This window comes from Nomascus leucogenys, chromosome 18, assembly GCF_006542625.1.
Source record: "Nomascus leucogenys isolate Asia chromosome 18, Asia_NLE_v1, whole genome shotgun sequence".
NCBI classification, from domain to species: domain Eukaryota; kingdom Metazoa; phylum Chordata; class Mammalia; order Primates; family Hylobatidae; genus Nomascus; species Nomascus leucogenys.
In genome coordinates this window covers 3,218,490-3,233,278 of record NC_044398.1, presented here as the reverse complement: position 1 = coordinate 3,233,278, position 14,789 = coordinate 3,218,490, and the positions used below count along the sequence as shown (strand labels likewise).

The 14,789-nt window shown below is 34.8% G+C and overlaps 1 protein-coding gene across 5 annotated transcripts in view; it reads left to right on the top strand.

The window, feature by feature from the left end:
* The window catches only part of DOP1A (DOP1 leucine zipper like protein A), a 105,396-nt gene that overhangs the window by 68,573 nt on the left and 22,034 nt on the right, over positions 1–14,789 (top strand). For all 5 annotated transcript variants that reach the window (XM_030799097.1, XM_030799098.1, XM_012497037.2 and 2 more), the window contains 8 exons: positions 1,126–1,226; positions 2,551–2,810; positions 4,099–6,088; positions 6,922–7,033; positions 7,143–7,325; positions 8,839–8,964; positions 12,381–12,515; positions 14,088–14,143. In XM_030799097.1, the coding sequence (XP_030654957.1) occupies positions 1,126–1,226; positions 2,551–2,810; positions 4,099–6,088; positions 6,922–7,033; positions 7,143–7,325; positions 8,839–8,964; positions 12,381–12,515; positions 14,088–14,143 (2,963 nt within the window). The remainder of the gene's footprint in view (positions 1–1,125; positions 1,227–2,550; positions 2,811–4,098; positions 6,089–6,921; positions 7,034–7,142; positions 7,326–8,838; positions 8,965–12,380; positions 12,516–14,087; positions 14,144–14,789) is intronic.

Here is a 14,789-nt window from a genome sequence, read left to right as displayed (position 1 = left end):
AAATAAATGAAACATTTGGCAGAGGAGAAAGTGGTATATGAAGGAGTAAATGAAAGGAATGAAAAGTTTATTCCAAGAAAAATGTTAAAATTCTATTTCTGCTATAACGTATTTTTTTCAAAATTATTCAAAAATAATAGGTAAGCACTCTAAACAATTTCAGTTTTACATTAAATATAAATCTAGGACAAATATATGCCTATTTTCACTTGGGTAGCATTTCATTTTTAAAGAAATACTCCCAAGTTCTAAATAAAGATATATATCCATGAAAAAAATTAAAATATCTTTTACTACTTAATTTTTACATTTCTGTTGATTGATACAAATGCAGGCTTTGTAAGAAAAGCCTATATTAAGCTCATAGAAAAAACAAGCACGCCTCCCACCTATCACAAGCATTTAGAAAGTTGCCGTCTGGTTTCTTGGGGCGTTTGCTTGAAGGATCCATAAATGCTAAAGAAAGACTTTAAAAATTTTGATAATGTGATAATTTCTACTTGATTTATACATGTTTATTATCTAATACCAAATGTGCTTGCCTTTCTAAATAATTTATTTTTACATTATTTTACCCATTATTTATCTTTTTGCAAATAATCTCAAACATAGTTTAATATTTTTATTGTAAAAATAATTTTTAAGTATTTAAATTTTTGAGTCAAACCAACTTTATAAGTGATGAAAAACTCATTTGGGATTAATGTATCATTTCTGGGACAAAAAATATATAGTGCAATGAAATCAATTTTGATAACTAAATGTTTATATTAAAGTGAAGGAGGAAGTGCTTTCTAGACTCCAGATACATGTACATTAGTAACTTTTTTCTTCTGATATACAATAATCTAGTAAACTAATTACTTAAAGTCTAAACTCAGGAATAATTATTTATGAGACAGGATGAGATGATCCTTTTAAGTTCAATATTTCTGTATATATTTACGTATTTTGTGTGTTTCTACTTCCATAAAGAATATAAATAAAGTTTATTGCAATGTGTGTTTGAATATTGTGGACGTTGAACGTAATACAGTACTCCTAAATAGTACTCTGATTTTACTAAAATCACTTAGTATCTTCAAGAGAGAAGAACATAATTTAAGCTCTGATGTTTCTCCTCAGAAAATAAGGATGGAAGCACATGCCAAGTTTGCAGTTCTTTGGCATCTAACGAGAGATCTCCATATAAATAAATCTTCATCTTTTGTACGTTCTTTTGACAGGTCAGTTACATTTTATATTAAGATTTCACAGTCAGATATCTTAATGTTGCCTCTTTCCTTGAGTCCACTGTCTAGCTTGGCAAGTGTAGGAGATAGCAATTTATAAATTTTATAAAGAGAATTTATTATTTTGAAAACCATAAGCTGTATTAAAATGCATGGCATTTTTACTCATCCACCAGATTTTTACTTTCTGGTTTTGGAGTACCCGGCCCCACTTCCCTTCCTTGGACAACTATTCACATTCCTGATAATGTTAGTGATAAAGCAATGGATACAGCTCTCTTGAGACTATATTCACATTTAGTGAAACTGCATATAAATAGTAGATTATGTGTTTCTCAAGCAATTATTTTCAATCTTCTGCCTAAACTAGATTTATTAAAATCTAAAGCCGGAAACACTAACAGATTCTTTCCATGAATCCAGAGAACTTGTAGCTGCCTGAGAGTGGTTTGGTTTTTGTCTGGACTACGTAGGTGACTTCAAATATCAGATCTGCATTAAATTCCAAGGAGCTGCCATTTTTAGGTGGATTCACATATTGTCATAAGGTAGTCTCACCTGCCAGTCTCATAGTGGTGGCCATGAATCTGTGTTCAAGCACAGCTCAGGATCAGATGTGTCCTCTACTGAACGTTATTTCAGGTGGTGCTTTTCAACCAGCTTTAGCGTTTTTAAGTCATCTGATACTGAACCATATATTGAACCCCTACAAAGTACTGGAATATATTGAACCTTTACTTTATAAATAATCATCTCTTATTTGACAACCATCTTTCCTAATTTTACAAGTGAGGGAATAGAGGTCAGGAAAAGTTGTTACTTGCCCAACACCACACAAAAGATTTGAATCTTGGGTTTTTCTGATTCCAAACCACACTTTCATACCTTTCACAGATCTTTCCTTGAATTAAGCACATAGCTTTGGCTCACAAGGAGAGTGTGAGCAGAGGAACATGGACCAACATGGAGTAATGCTGACTTGCCGAAGGCTCAGTGCTTGATAATATGAACAAGAAAATGTTGCTAAAACAAGACTAATCATATTTTTTTTCAGTTCTTCAGTATTAATCTTAGTAATGTATGCCTGTGAAATTTCAAAGCATATTTTTAAAAGGGCAAAAAGGTTTTTTTCCTTTCTTATACCTACCGAGACTATTGGGATTAAGATTATTAAAATGCTATGATCAAAATTTATCCTGAAGTATGACTACTCCAAAATAGTTAATTCAAAATAAGAAACACAATTTATTGATTTTATAAAAGAGTGTGACAAGGTAGATGTTTGGTTCTTTATTTTAATTGTTTGTGTTTATTTTAGGTCACTGTTCATCATGTTAGATAGCCTTAACAGTCTCGATGGTTCTACGAGCTCTGTGGGACAAGCCTGGCTGAACCAAGTCCTACAAAGACATGATATTGCACGAGTTTTGGAACCATTGCTATTACTCCTGCTTCATCCAAAAACTCAGAGGGTTTCAGTACAACGTGTACAAGCAGAACGTTATTGGAATAAGTCTCCCTGTTATCCAGGAGAGGAGAGTGACAAGCATTTCATGCAAAATTTTGCCTGCAGCAATGGTGAATATCACATAGAAGTGGACAGCTTTATTTAGCATTATTAAAATAAAGTGATACATGAATACAACAGTAATCGGTGAAAGAACTGCATGTGAGATTATCTCCATGGGCTTATTTTCTCCCCTCCTCATGCACTAGCAATGCTGTGTGGACCATGTCAGAATGTACTTTGTCGATGACCATCTTAGAGGATGTGGATCTCTCAGTTGACTCTTTCAGGGCAGGAATCAGGCACAGCTCTGGTTAGAGACATTCTTCAATTTTGATGGAAATATCTTTAGAGCTTAGTTAGCAATTCTGGTCCTACAGGCTCTGTAGATACTTCACTGGGAATTTATAGTAAATCTGTAATGCACATTTTGTATTTCATGAGTCATTTTCCTCATCTTTTAAGAGAAGAATAATGCCCAACTTTCAAGGTTTTATTATGACCATCAGATGTAGTCATGTTTGTGACATGCCTAAATATTCACTATTACTATATTACTACAAAGTCCATACTTTATAAACTGTTGAGTGATGCCTTCTATACAGTGATAATGTCCCCTTAGATTAATTTATTTAAGGGACAGAAGACTCACATATGTCGTTTGTCTCTTGACAAACCCTGTGGTGGTAATGAAAAGATCATTTTACTGAGCAGGTTGCTGATGCCTGGAAGGCTATGGCTTTCTCAGAGTCTCATGGCTACTAAGTGATGAAGCTGAAACCAAACTGTCATATTCCTACTTCATGTCTAGTGTGTTTCTACAGAGTCTTGGTTCCTCTCTCTGGCTTCTTTTCCACTTCTTCCGAATCTTGTAAGAATTTGCATTACCCTGCTTATTGCCAGAATGTCTTTGTGTTAATGTTTTATCTAACTGCTGAATTCTCACCTCCCCTCTGAGATCAGTGTCAGACCTCATCAATGGTATTGTGATTCTTTCCCTAAATTTGCTAGCATTTGGTATGTACTACTTTGTATGTCACTAAGCCTTCCACCTTTGCTAAAAGAAGACCGTCATTATTGTATGCCCCCTAAAAAATACAGAAATGAATTATATATTTGTGGTTTGCTGCTAATTTTAAATTCTTCAGAGAGTTTAGAAACAGCATAACTAAAGTGAGGTATTAAGGAGGAAAAAACAAAATTTTCACCTGCAATAAAATAAAATGTAATTTTAGTAGGAAAATATAAGTAGATGATGACACTAATGATTAAAAATTTTGATCAGTCTACATTTCTACATTTCAATTATTTTAATGTATCTTGTATTTTTCTTCTTTTACTGTTTTTCTCGTATATCAGTGAACCAAGTACAACTCATCACATCAAAAGGAAATGGTGAAAAGCCACTTACCGTGGATGAAATAGAGAACTTTAGTCTCACTGTGAATCCACTAAGTGACAGACTTTCCCTCCTAAGTACCAGCAGTGAGACAATTCCAATGGTTGTGTCTGATTTTGATCTTCCAGACCAACAGATAGAAATACTTCAGAGTTCTGACTCGGGATGTTCACAGTCCTCTGCTGGGGACAACTTGAGTTACGAAGTTGATCCTGAGACGGTGAATGCCCAAGAGGATTCTCAAATGCCAAAGGAAAGCTTCCCAGATGATGATGTTCAGCAGGTAGTGTTTGACCTGATACGTAAAGTTGTAAGTGGCCTCGAAGTGGAATCTGCATCAGTTACATCTCAATTAGAAATTGAAGCTATGCCCCCAAAGTGCAGTGATGTAGATCCAGATGAAGAGACAATTAAAATTGAAGATGACTCCATTCAACAGAGTCAGAATGCTTTGCTGAGTAATGAAAATTCTCAGTTTCTGTCTGTGTCTGCAGAGGGAGGCCATGAGTGTGTGGCAAATGGAATCTCCAGGAATAGCTCCTCACCTTGTATTTCAGCAACCACACACCCTCTTCATGACTCTTCTGTTGCTTCCATAGAAACGAAATCTAGACAAAGGAGTCACAGTAGTATTCAATTCAGCTTCAAAGAAAAATTGTCAGAAAAAGTTTCAGAGAAGGAAACAATAGTTAAGGAGTCAGGTAAACAACCAGGAGCAAAACCTAAAGTAAAACTTGCCAGAAAAAAGGATGATGACAAGAAAAAACCTTCAAATGAAAAACTCAAACAAACCAGTGTATTCTTCAGTGATGGTCTGGATTTAGAGAACTGGTATAGCTGTGGAGAGGGAGACATTTCTGAAATTGAGAGTGACATGGGTTCTCCAGGATCTCGGAAATCTCCCAATTTCAACATTCATCCTCTCTATCAACATGTGCTCCTGTATCTCCAGTTGTATGATTCATCCAGGACTTTGTATGCTTTCTCTGCCATCAAAGCCATCTTGAAAACTAACCCTATAGCTTTTGTAAATGCCATTTCAACTACTAGTGTAAATAACGCATATACTCCTCAGTTGTCTCTCCTTCAGAATTTATTGGCCAGACACCGGATTTCTGTTATGGGCAAAGATTTTTATAGTCACATTCCAGTGGACTCAAATCATAACTTCCGGAGTTCTATGTACATAGAAATTCTTATTTCTCTCTGCTTATATTACATGCGTAGCCATTACCCAACGCATGTCAAGGTTACTGCACAAGATTTAATAGGCAATCGAAACATGCAAATGATGAGCATAGAAATTCTGACACTACTCTTCACTGAGCTGGCAAAAGTAATAGAAAGCTCAGCAAAGGGTTTCCCTAGTTTTATTTCTGATATGTTATCTAAGTGCAAAGTTCAGAAAGTGATTCTTCATTGTTTGCTGTCATCTATCTTTAGTGCTCAGAAATGGCATAGTGAAAAAATGGCAGGTAAGAACCTGGTTGCTGTGGAAGAAGGTTTCTCAGAGGACAGCCTTATTAATTTCTCAGAGGATGAATTTGACAATGGCAGCACATTGCAGTCACAACTTCTTAAGGTGCTTCAGAGGCTGATTGTTCTAGAACACAGAGTAATGACTATTCCTGAAGAGAATGAAACAGGTTTTGATTTTGTTGTATCTGACTTAGAACACATCAGTCCCCATCAACCCATGACTTCTCTTCAATATTTGCATGCTCAGCCAATCACCTGTCAAGGCATGTTCCTCTGTGCAGTGATACGAGCTTTGCATCAGCACTGTGCATGTAAGATGCACCCACAGTGGATTGGTTTAATCACATCTACTCTGCCTTACATGGGAAAAGTTCTACAGAGAGTGGTTGTTTCTGTGACACTACAACTGTGCAGAAATTTAGATAATCTAATTCAGCAGTACAAATACGAAACAGGATTATCTGATAGTAGGTAAGAGGTGATTTTTAACTTTATTTGTACTGACATTTTTCACATATATGACTGCTTAATGTCTGGGAAGTTGGTCACAACTTGAGTAAATAAATTAGTGGTTTTTGGTAGGTTACAAATAGTATATTACTTTCCACAAAAAAGAAAATTTGGCTTGAGGAAGAGTATCAATAAAAGAATCTAGAATGGAAAAGGGAAGGAATATTTAAACAGGCTTATTTTCTTCCAAGGGCTGAAATTAATTTCAGTGCTCTTCTTGCCTGAGCTGGCAAAACTAATAGGAAGCTTAGGAAAGGGTTTCCCAGGTTTTGTCTGTTTTATCTAAGTGCAAATCAATTTCAGACTGAAAATAATTTAAATTTACGAATCTTTTCCATCCAATTTTATTTCTTGTTTTTGATTTTCATGGTTTAGTGGCAAATTCGATCTGAGTCCCTATGCTCAAAATGAAGTCTGAAAAATTAGTTCCAGTAGACTATCTCATTTTTCTTCAGAATAACCTTAGTTTCTACATGTAAAGTAATAAGAAAACTGCCTGTATTGTTTAATATTAATAGGCCTGCCATTCCTCAGTGGCTAGAGAGTCACTGGCCATCATTTGTTTATTTTGTATAGAATTCTTTAGCCAAAAAGAACTCTAGTACATGTAGTCCAACTCACCTATTTTATAGATTAGGAAATAAAAGCCCTTGATTTATTCTTTTAGCCGTTTGTTAATCTAGTATTTATTGCACATCTTCTGTGTACCTGACACATTGTGAGTATTTACTAGTGATAAAATATGAACTATACTATCATAAAACTTGTGTTTAAATGAATGCATTTTATTTCAGGCCTCTGTGGATGGCATCAATTATTCCACCAGATATGATTCTTACTCTTTTGGAAGGGATTACGGCCGTTATCCATTACTGTTTGTTGGATCCAACTACACAGTACCACCAAGTAAGACTGCACAAATATTTGACTTCTTTTGAAAGACTGTGAGGTCTAATAAATTTCCATTTGTAAGTCTCAGTAAGTAATATGTTTTTTTTCCCCCAACTGTTAATAGCTTTTGGTCAACGTAGACCAGAAACACTTGTTTGAAGCACGCAGTGGAATCCTCTCAATCCTTCATATGATCATGTCTTCTGTGACACTGCTTTGGAGCATACTGCATCAAGCTGATTCTTCAGAAAAGATGACTGTTGCCGCCTCCGCATCTGTTACCACTATTAATCTTGGAGCTACAAAGGTTAGACAATTCATATTTAATCTGTAGAGCTCAAGAGTCTATTTGAGGACCTTCCCGAAGATTATATTCAGAATATGTGAATAATTTGTGTAGTATTTACAGGACCCCGCATAGATTAATTATCAAATAATTTTTAACAGTTTTCCTGGGCTATGGCTGACATATCACAGAATTTGCCCATTTTTAAGTATACAATTCAGTAATTTTTTTAGTAAATTTACAGAATTGTGAACTATCACCCCAGTCCAATTTTTGAATATGTCCTTTACCACAGATTCCTCGTGGCCATTTGCACTCACTCCCTGTTCCCATCCCTAATCCCAATCAACCACTAATCTATTCTCTCCATATATTGATTTGCTTTTTCTGAAAAAGTTCATATAAATGGAATGATAACAATATTTGGTCTTTTGTGTCTAGCTTCTTTCACATGACATATTTTTAAGGTTCATTCATACATGCTATAACTTTGTTCCTTTTTTTTTTAGGGCATTTTAAATTGACATTTTAATATGCAAAGCCCTGCTAGAAAACAATTTAGCAGTATATACAGAGAGCTTTAAAAGTTTCATAGTCTTTGACCTAGTAATCTACTTTAGGAATGAATTCTAAGGTAATTGAAATTATACAAAGATGTATATACAAAGTGTTCATCATAGTAGTATTTAATGGCAGAAAAAACAGAGATCCTAAACAATTAATTAGGAAATGTTTAAATTATCCTTTCAGTGTTTCATTACATAGCCACTAATAGTCATGGTTTTGAAGAATTCTTATTGGATGGAGAAGGGCTCAGAAGCTCAGTGAAACAGAGATGTTACATAATTGAACAAATACCGAATTTTCAATTATGTAAAAAATGTTATCTGTAGAAAAAGGAATAAAGAAAGTTTGTATTTTATCAGTAATTATCTCAGGATGATGGGATTATTGGTTTTTTTTTCTTCCTTGCACTCTGATATTTTCCAAATGCTGTGCCATGTCAAGCTGTCAAATTGACATCCTTCAATAACCTGATTTTGCTCCTAGAGCAGACCACCTGGATCTGGGATCCAAGGGAACACATAGGGAATTGCGAAAAGGGTAAGGGTGGGAACCATTAGAACATTTGATCTAAGTTTCGATGCTTGGATTAAACTATACTTCTTATGTTTCGCTTTACTTAAATAAAACAGAGGTGTTTTATAATTATAGAATCCCTCACCTTTTTTTAAAGGACTCTATATCAAACTTACTAAGTCGAATTTTATATGTGTTGTGTTTTTCTAGTATCTTTTCACAGTGAATACACTTGTATTTGGCTGATTGGTAGCCGTCATTTTATAGGATTTGTTTTTCTTTTAGAATTATAGTCATGTTGTAGCTCTTAAGGTTATTAAAGTTTCTTCTAGTGTTATTTAGATAGTAAAACCTATAAATACTATATTATTTCAAAGAAACCAAAAATGCAGTCTAGTTGTAAATGTTTTCATTTTTTAAAAGTTTCACTTTCATTTGCTTCAAATTGTTTTAGAACCTGAGACAACAGATTCTTGAATTGTTGGGCCCCATTTCAATGAATCATGGTGTTCATTTTATGGCTGCCATTGCATTTGTGTGGAATGAAAGAAGACAGAATAAAACAACCACCAGGACCAAGGTATGTATTTAGACATTTGGCACTTTTTGTTTTTGCATTTGGTGAGTACATGCTAATTTCCACTTCTCCATATATTGCAGTGGGGCTGGGGTAGATTGGAGTGTAAAGCAAAAGTCTGTCAACAGCTTTAGATAAATTGTTGCCTTAATTTCTTTAAGTATTGATTAAAATTTGAGGTCAAGGCTAGGCACAGTGGCTCACACCTGTAATCCCAGCACTTTGGGAGGCCAAGGCGGGCGGATCATGAGGTCAGGAGATCCAGACCAGCCTGGCCAACATAGTGAAACCCCGTCTCTACTAAAAATACAAAAATTAGCCGGGCGTGGTGGCACACGCCTGTAGTCCCAGGTACTCGGGAGGCTGAGGCAAGAGAATCGCTTGAACCTGGGAGGTGGAGGTTGTGGTGAGCCAAGATCACGCCACTGCACTCCAGCCTGGGCAACAGAACGAGACTCTTTCTCAAAAAATAAATAAAGATAAAAATAAAATTTGAGGTCAAATATAAAAGATATTATGTGAAAAAAGAGAAATTAGTATGATATTAAAACTTAAATAGAAATGGTAATATGGTACAGTATATTTTTTAAGTGCTAGGCATTTAGGGTACAAAGCAAGGATGTGGAGAAAAGTTTTCATCTTGACTATAGTTTACTATGATGTGATAGTTCAAAGAGTTCTTGTTTCTAAATATAATTCACAAATTTTTTTTTTCTACTTTTTTTGGTAGAGATGAGGTCTCACTTTGCTGTTGGTCTTAGCTGAGTTATATATGTGAATTTTGTTGCTTTGTGAGTTTCAAAGCTCAAGAGAAATGCTCTATATTGAAAATAAATCATGGCACATTAGAATAGTAAGGCTATTATATAACTTACATTTATATGAAAAATACGATTCTTTCCACCTAACAATTCCTGATTTACTTTTGTGCTGATTTTACATTGCATTTTTAAAGTAATCAAAATAAACATTCACACCATATTACATTATTTTGCATGTGAAGATTCAGTAGTAGATATCGCTGACATTGAAAATTTAAATCCTGGACTACTTAAAAGCAGTAAAGAACATTTGATTTAACATGGCATGTTGAAGCCAGGCATAGTGGCTCATAGCTATAATCCCAGCACTTTGGGAGACCAAGGTGGGAGGATTGCTTGAGGCCAAGAATTCAAGACGTCATGAGACCCTGTCTCTACAAAAAATAAAAATAGTGAAGTGTGGTGGCACGTGCCTGTAGACCTATCTACTCAGGAGGCTGAGGCAGGAGAATTATCAGGTATATTATAGCTGATAATATGTAATTCACCTAGAGCAATGCCTAGCACTTAATAATCACTGTTAAATATTAGCTATAATATTATTCCTCATATTTAAATAGAAATAGCGAGCCAAGGATTACCAGTCACATAAAGTCTCTAATGTGATAGACAGACTGAAACAACTAGATTTTAAAAAGTCAAACAGTGCAGATAACAGAAGAAAATGTAAATAATAATAATGTCCTTCAGTGGGTGAGACCATGAAGTAGAAAGGGAGATCATAGGAAAGACCATTCCCAAAATTAAAATTTTTCATGGATATTAAAAATTCTACAACAGATACAAAGCAATATTTTTAGGAGGGTTGGAACAGAAAGTGGATAAATATCAGAAATGGAATACAAATTTAAAGATATGGAAAATACGAGAAAAGAGATAAGAATATTAGAGGAGTGATACTAGAGACCCAGTATCTTTCTGCAGAATTTAAAAACAAGAGAAGAAAAATACAAAGAAATAATATAATAAAAGTCCTCAGGAATGAAGTAAATACGTTTCCAGATTGTGCCTAGCACTGAAAAGAGATCTGCACAAAGATTAGCATGTAATTTCAAAACACTGGAGATAAACAAGAGATCCTAGAATCTTCTAAAGAAAGAATACTGGTCACATTCCAAGAATAAACATGAGATTTGTTAACAGCAACACTGGAAATTTTGATGGGAAGTTAGTTTCAACCCATAATTCTATCTCCAGCCAAACTGTCACTCAAACATTTTCAGCTATGCGATGTCTCAACAACAACAACAAGGAAAATTGCCATGAGTTCACTTTTTCTCGGCTACCGGAAGATGTAACTCCACCAGAGGAGGAATAAACCGAGAATGAAGAAGACAGGGGATCCAAGAAACGGGTTCCAACACAAAAGAGAAAGCAAGGGGAATCTCTGGGATAATGGTAACAGGAGAGATATCAATATGACACTGTGTAGCAAACGTAGAGAGTATCAAGCCAGGGTAGAATAAAAAGACATCTAACAGAAATGTCTCGAGGAAAAAAGAGAAGAGAGGGAGGAAAAGATACAAATTAATTACCTGAAGTATTTGAATATGTAATTAGAGATTTACAGCTGAAGTATTTTAATAGGTACAGAGAAAATGAAGCAAACAAAAAAAGCAGTTTATTAGCTCTAGGAAAAACAAAAAGTTGTACCATAAAACAAATGCAATGCTAGTACAATGCACAGTGCAACCACAGGTAATCATGTGAACATTGGATATGGATTTAAATAAAAATATGATACAACAATGTTGGGAGGATAGGTAGAAAAGTGTAAGAGGGCTGCATCTTTGTCTTCCAAAATAAGTAATGAATAGATAATGTCTAAAATTGAAAATAAAATCAGGAAATAGGAAAAATAGTAGTGTATGTTATTTAGACATAATGGAAAAGAACGTAAAGAGTTGAGCATGGTTGCCTTGGGGCATGGGAAGGGATATAGGACAATACTATTTTTCTTATAAAGCTTATTGTTCTGTTTTATTTTTTGAGGTGATGTACCTCAAAACCTTTATTTTTTGAGGTGATGTACCTTTATTGATGAGAAAAAAATAAATTTTGAGCCTGGGCAACATTGGGAGACCCTGTCCCCACAAAAAAATTTAAAAAATTATCTGGGCATAGTGGCATGCTTGTGGTCTCAGCTACTCAGGAGGCTGAAGCAAGAGGGTCACTTAAACCTATGAGGTTGAGGCTGCAGTAAACTGTAATTGAGCCACTGCACTCCAGCCTTGGAGACAGAGCAAGACCCCGTCTCAAAAAAAAAAAAAAAAATATATATATATATATATATATATATATAAAAGTAAAATTTGCCTAAAGTAGTCAAGGGACTTGAAGAGGTCTTTATAATAAATAGAGGCCAGGGCTGGGTGCAGTGGCTCATGCCTGTAATCCTAGCACTTTGGGGGCCCAGGGCAGGAGGATCATTTTGAGCACAGGAGTTTGAGACCAGGCTGGGCAAAATAGCAAGACCTCATCTCTATTTAAAAAATATAAAAAAAGAAGAGGTCATAAAATACTCTCTTAATTCTGTAACTTCCCCTAAAAGACTTATATACACACATACATACATAAATACAATGATGTATTACCTAGGTCATTCCTGCAGCCAGTGAAGAACAGCTTTTATTAGTGGAATTGGTTCGTTCAATCAGTGTCATGAGAGCAGAAACTGTTATCCAGACTGTAAAAGAAGTTTTAAAGCAGCCACCAGCCATAGCCAAGGACAAGGTAAGAAAAAACTCTTCTTCACATGTGTTTACAATTCTGTTTCAGAAATTATGCTGGTAAGATTTTTTTTGTACAATAATGTCCTTTCAATATAATACAGATCGCAGAGATGACTGCATGTAGCCCTCAAACTGCTTCAATCAAAACAATTATCAATATTTGTAGTGACTTGCTATTCTGATTATTCGGTAGCCAGTGAAGAGCAGTTAACTGCTCCTATCTTCATATGTACCTCAAAGGTAGTCAGGGACCATGTGACTAAATTCTCAGGGGAGATTTTTCTGGTCACTTAAAGAACATAAGCCAGAGCTCAAGATTTGCTTCTCTCAGTTGTTGCCATTTTTCACAGCTTCCTTATTGCTTTCTTTTCTGAATGAATCTCTTAATTCTGTGAACTCCCCAAATTTTGCTATAACCTTAGTTCTAATCAATGTCATTTCTTGACCATGCATAATACTGTGTTATGCACCTGCTCCACTATGAATGACATAGTTTCTGCACACACATTGCTGTGTTTCTGGGCAAAAATAAAAGTCTACAAATTAGGAATATTACAGACTTTTCTACTTTATCTACTCTTTGTTCAAGCAATATCAAGAGGTCATATTTTCTCAGAAAGTATTTACCAACTACAAACATTAGACTTTGAGCCAAGCCAAAATAGACGTAATCACATCCTTTAAAGAATTACGATATGCATCTGAAAATGTTGAATTATGTTTTCCTTTTGTCTTGAGTTTCCAAAGGGAGTAAGATGTGTGTGAATAGTCAGTGTCCTTATTAAGTTTTTAATAAAAACTGGGGCATTTGTCATAGGATTTTTAGTTTGTATTTTGAGTACCTATTTGTGCCAGACATTGAGCTACACATGAGGGATATGAAAACAAATTAGAGCCAATCCACCATCTGCCCCACCAACCTGTGTCCCCTTATTAAGTTCTGAATCTATTAGACACTTGATTTTTGGACGGGAAACCTTCAAGGAAATAGTTGGAACTAAAAAAGCAGAAATTGATAAATGTCAGTGGTCATCAATATCATTCTCTGGCCTCTTGTTAATTTCCAAGGGCAGGTGTTTTATTTTTATTATATATTACACTCAACACTATCTTTAATTTCGTGGCTATGTTTAAAGCTCTTAGGAATTGATCACAAATTTGAACTACACTAATTGAACAGATATGTGTAATAAGACTTAAATACACATTTCATTAAAAATCTCAACGTCATTCTGATAGCACCAAGCATAAGCTACCTAAAATATTGTTGATACTTATAGAGTACATGAATCATTTAAAAGTGAGTGGTGGACTATAACATCTGAAATATGGAAGGAAAAATTGACAATCTTTCCATTCCTTCCATCTGTTTTCAACTTTTAAAATAGCTCTTGTGTCTGAATTTTTCCTACTGAGTGGAAGAGAGCTGCATGGCTCATTAATGAAAAATTGATGATTTTGTTCTTTCAATTTTTTAATTAAAAATTGGCAGTAAGATACAGAGTAGTTGCAACAATGAAAAAGCAAAGGCAGCATTCTTCTTCACTATAAAATTGATTTCTTTTATTTATAGAAACATCTTTCTTTGGAAGTCTGCATGCTTCAGTTTTTCTATGCTTATATTCAAAGGTAAGATTACTGATATTGATCTCTCCTTACTATGTTGCTAGAAACAGAGAAACATTATTTATGGATATATTAATACAAGTAATGAGTGTCTTAATGACCCAGCCATGTATATCCTACAAACCTAAAGACCTAAGGATATTGAAGATTCCTAGATAGTAAAACACTGAATTGTGATAAAATCATTTAAATATAAATGAAAAGCTGAACCTACTCTCGAAACTGTGCATATTGCCACTGAATCCATTATTTTGGTATAGGTGAACATACAGTAATTCATTCTGCTTTTTTAATGTTGTTAGGAATGATTACATGAAATATCTATTATATTCTATTTTGCGTTTAACTGACCTGTGAACAGAAGTTATGATCTGAGTTTTTATAACTTCTTACTCAAGAACCTGACTCTTCATCCTCCTTTATAAGATAATTCCATTTTATTCACCAAACTCAGCCTCCATTTGTAATCAATGACTAGCATTATAAGGTCAGGCTATTGAGTGTATTTAAACTGGTTGTGACCTACAGCAAGCACTGCCTAAAATCTCAACTTATATACAGACAGGTGTTAGGGTTAAGGTCAGACTGAAACAAAGATAGTCTTCATTATTTTTACAGGTTAAAGACTAATGTTCAGTTGACAGCCCTC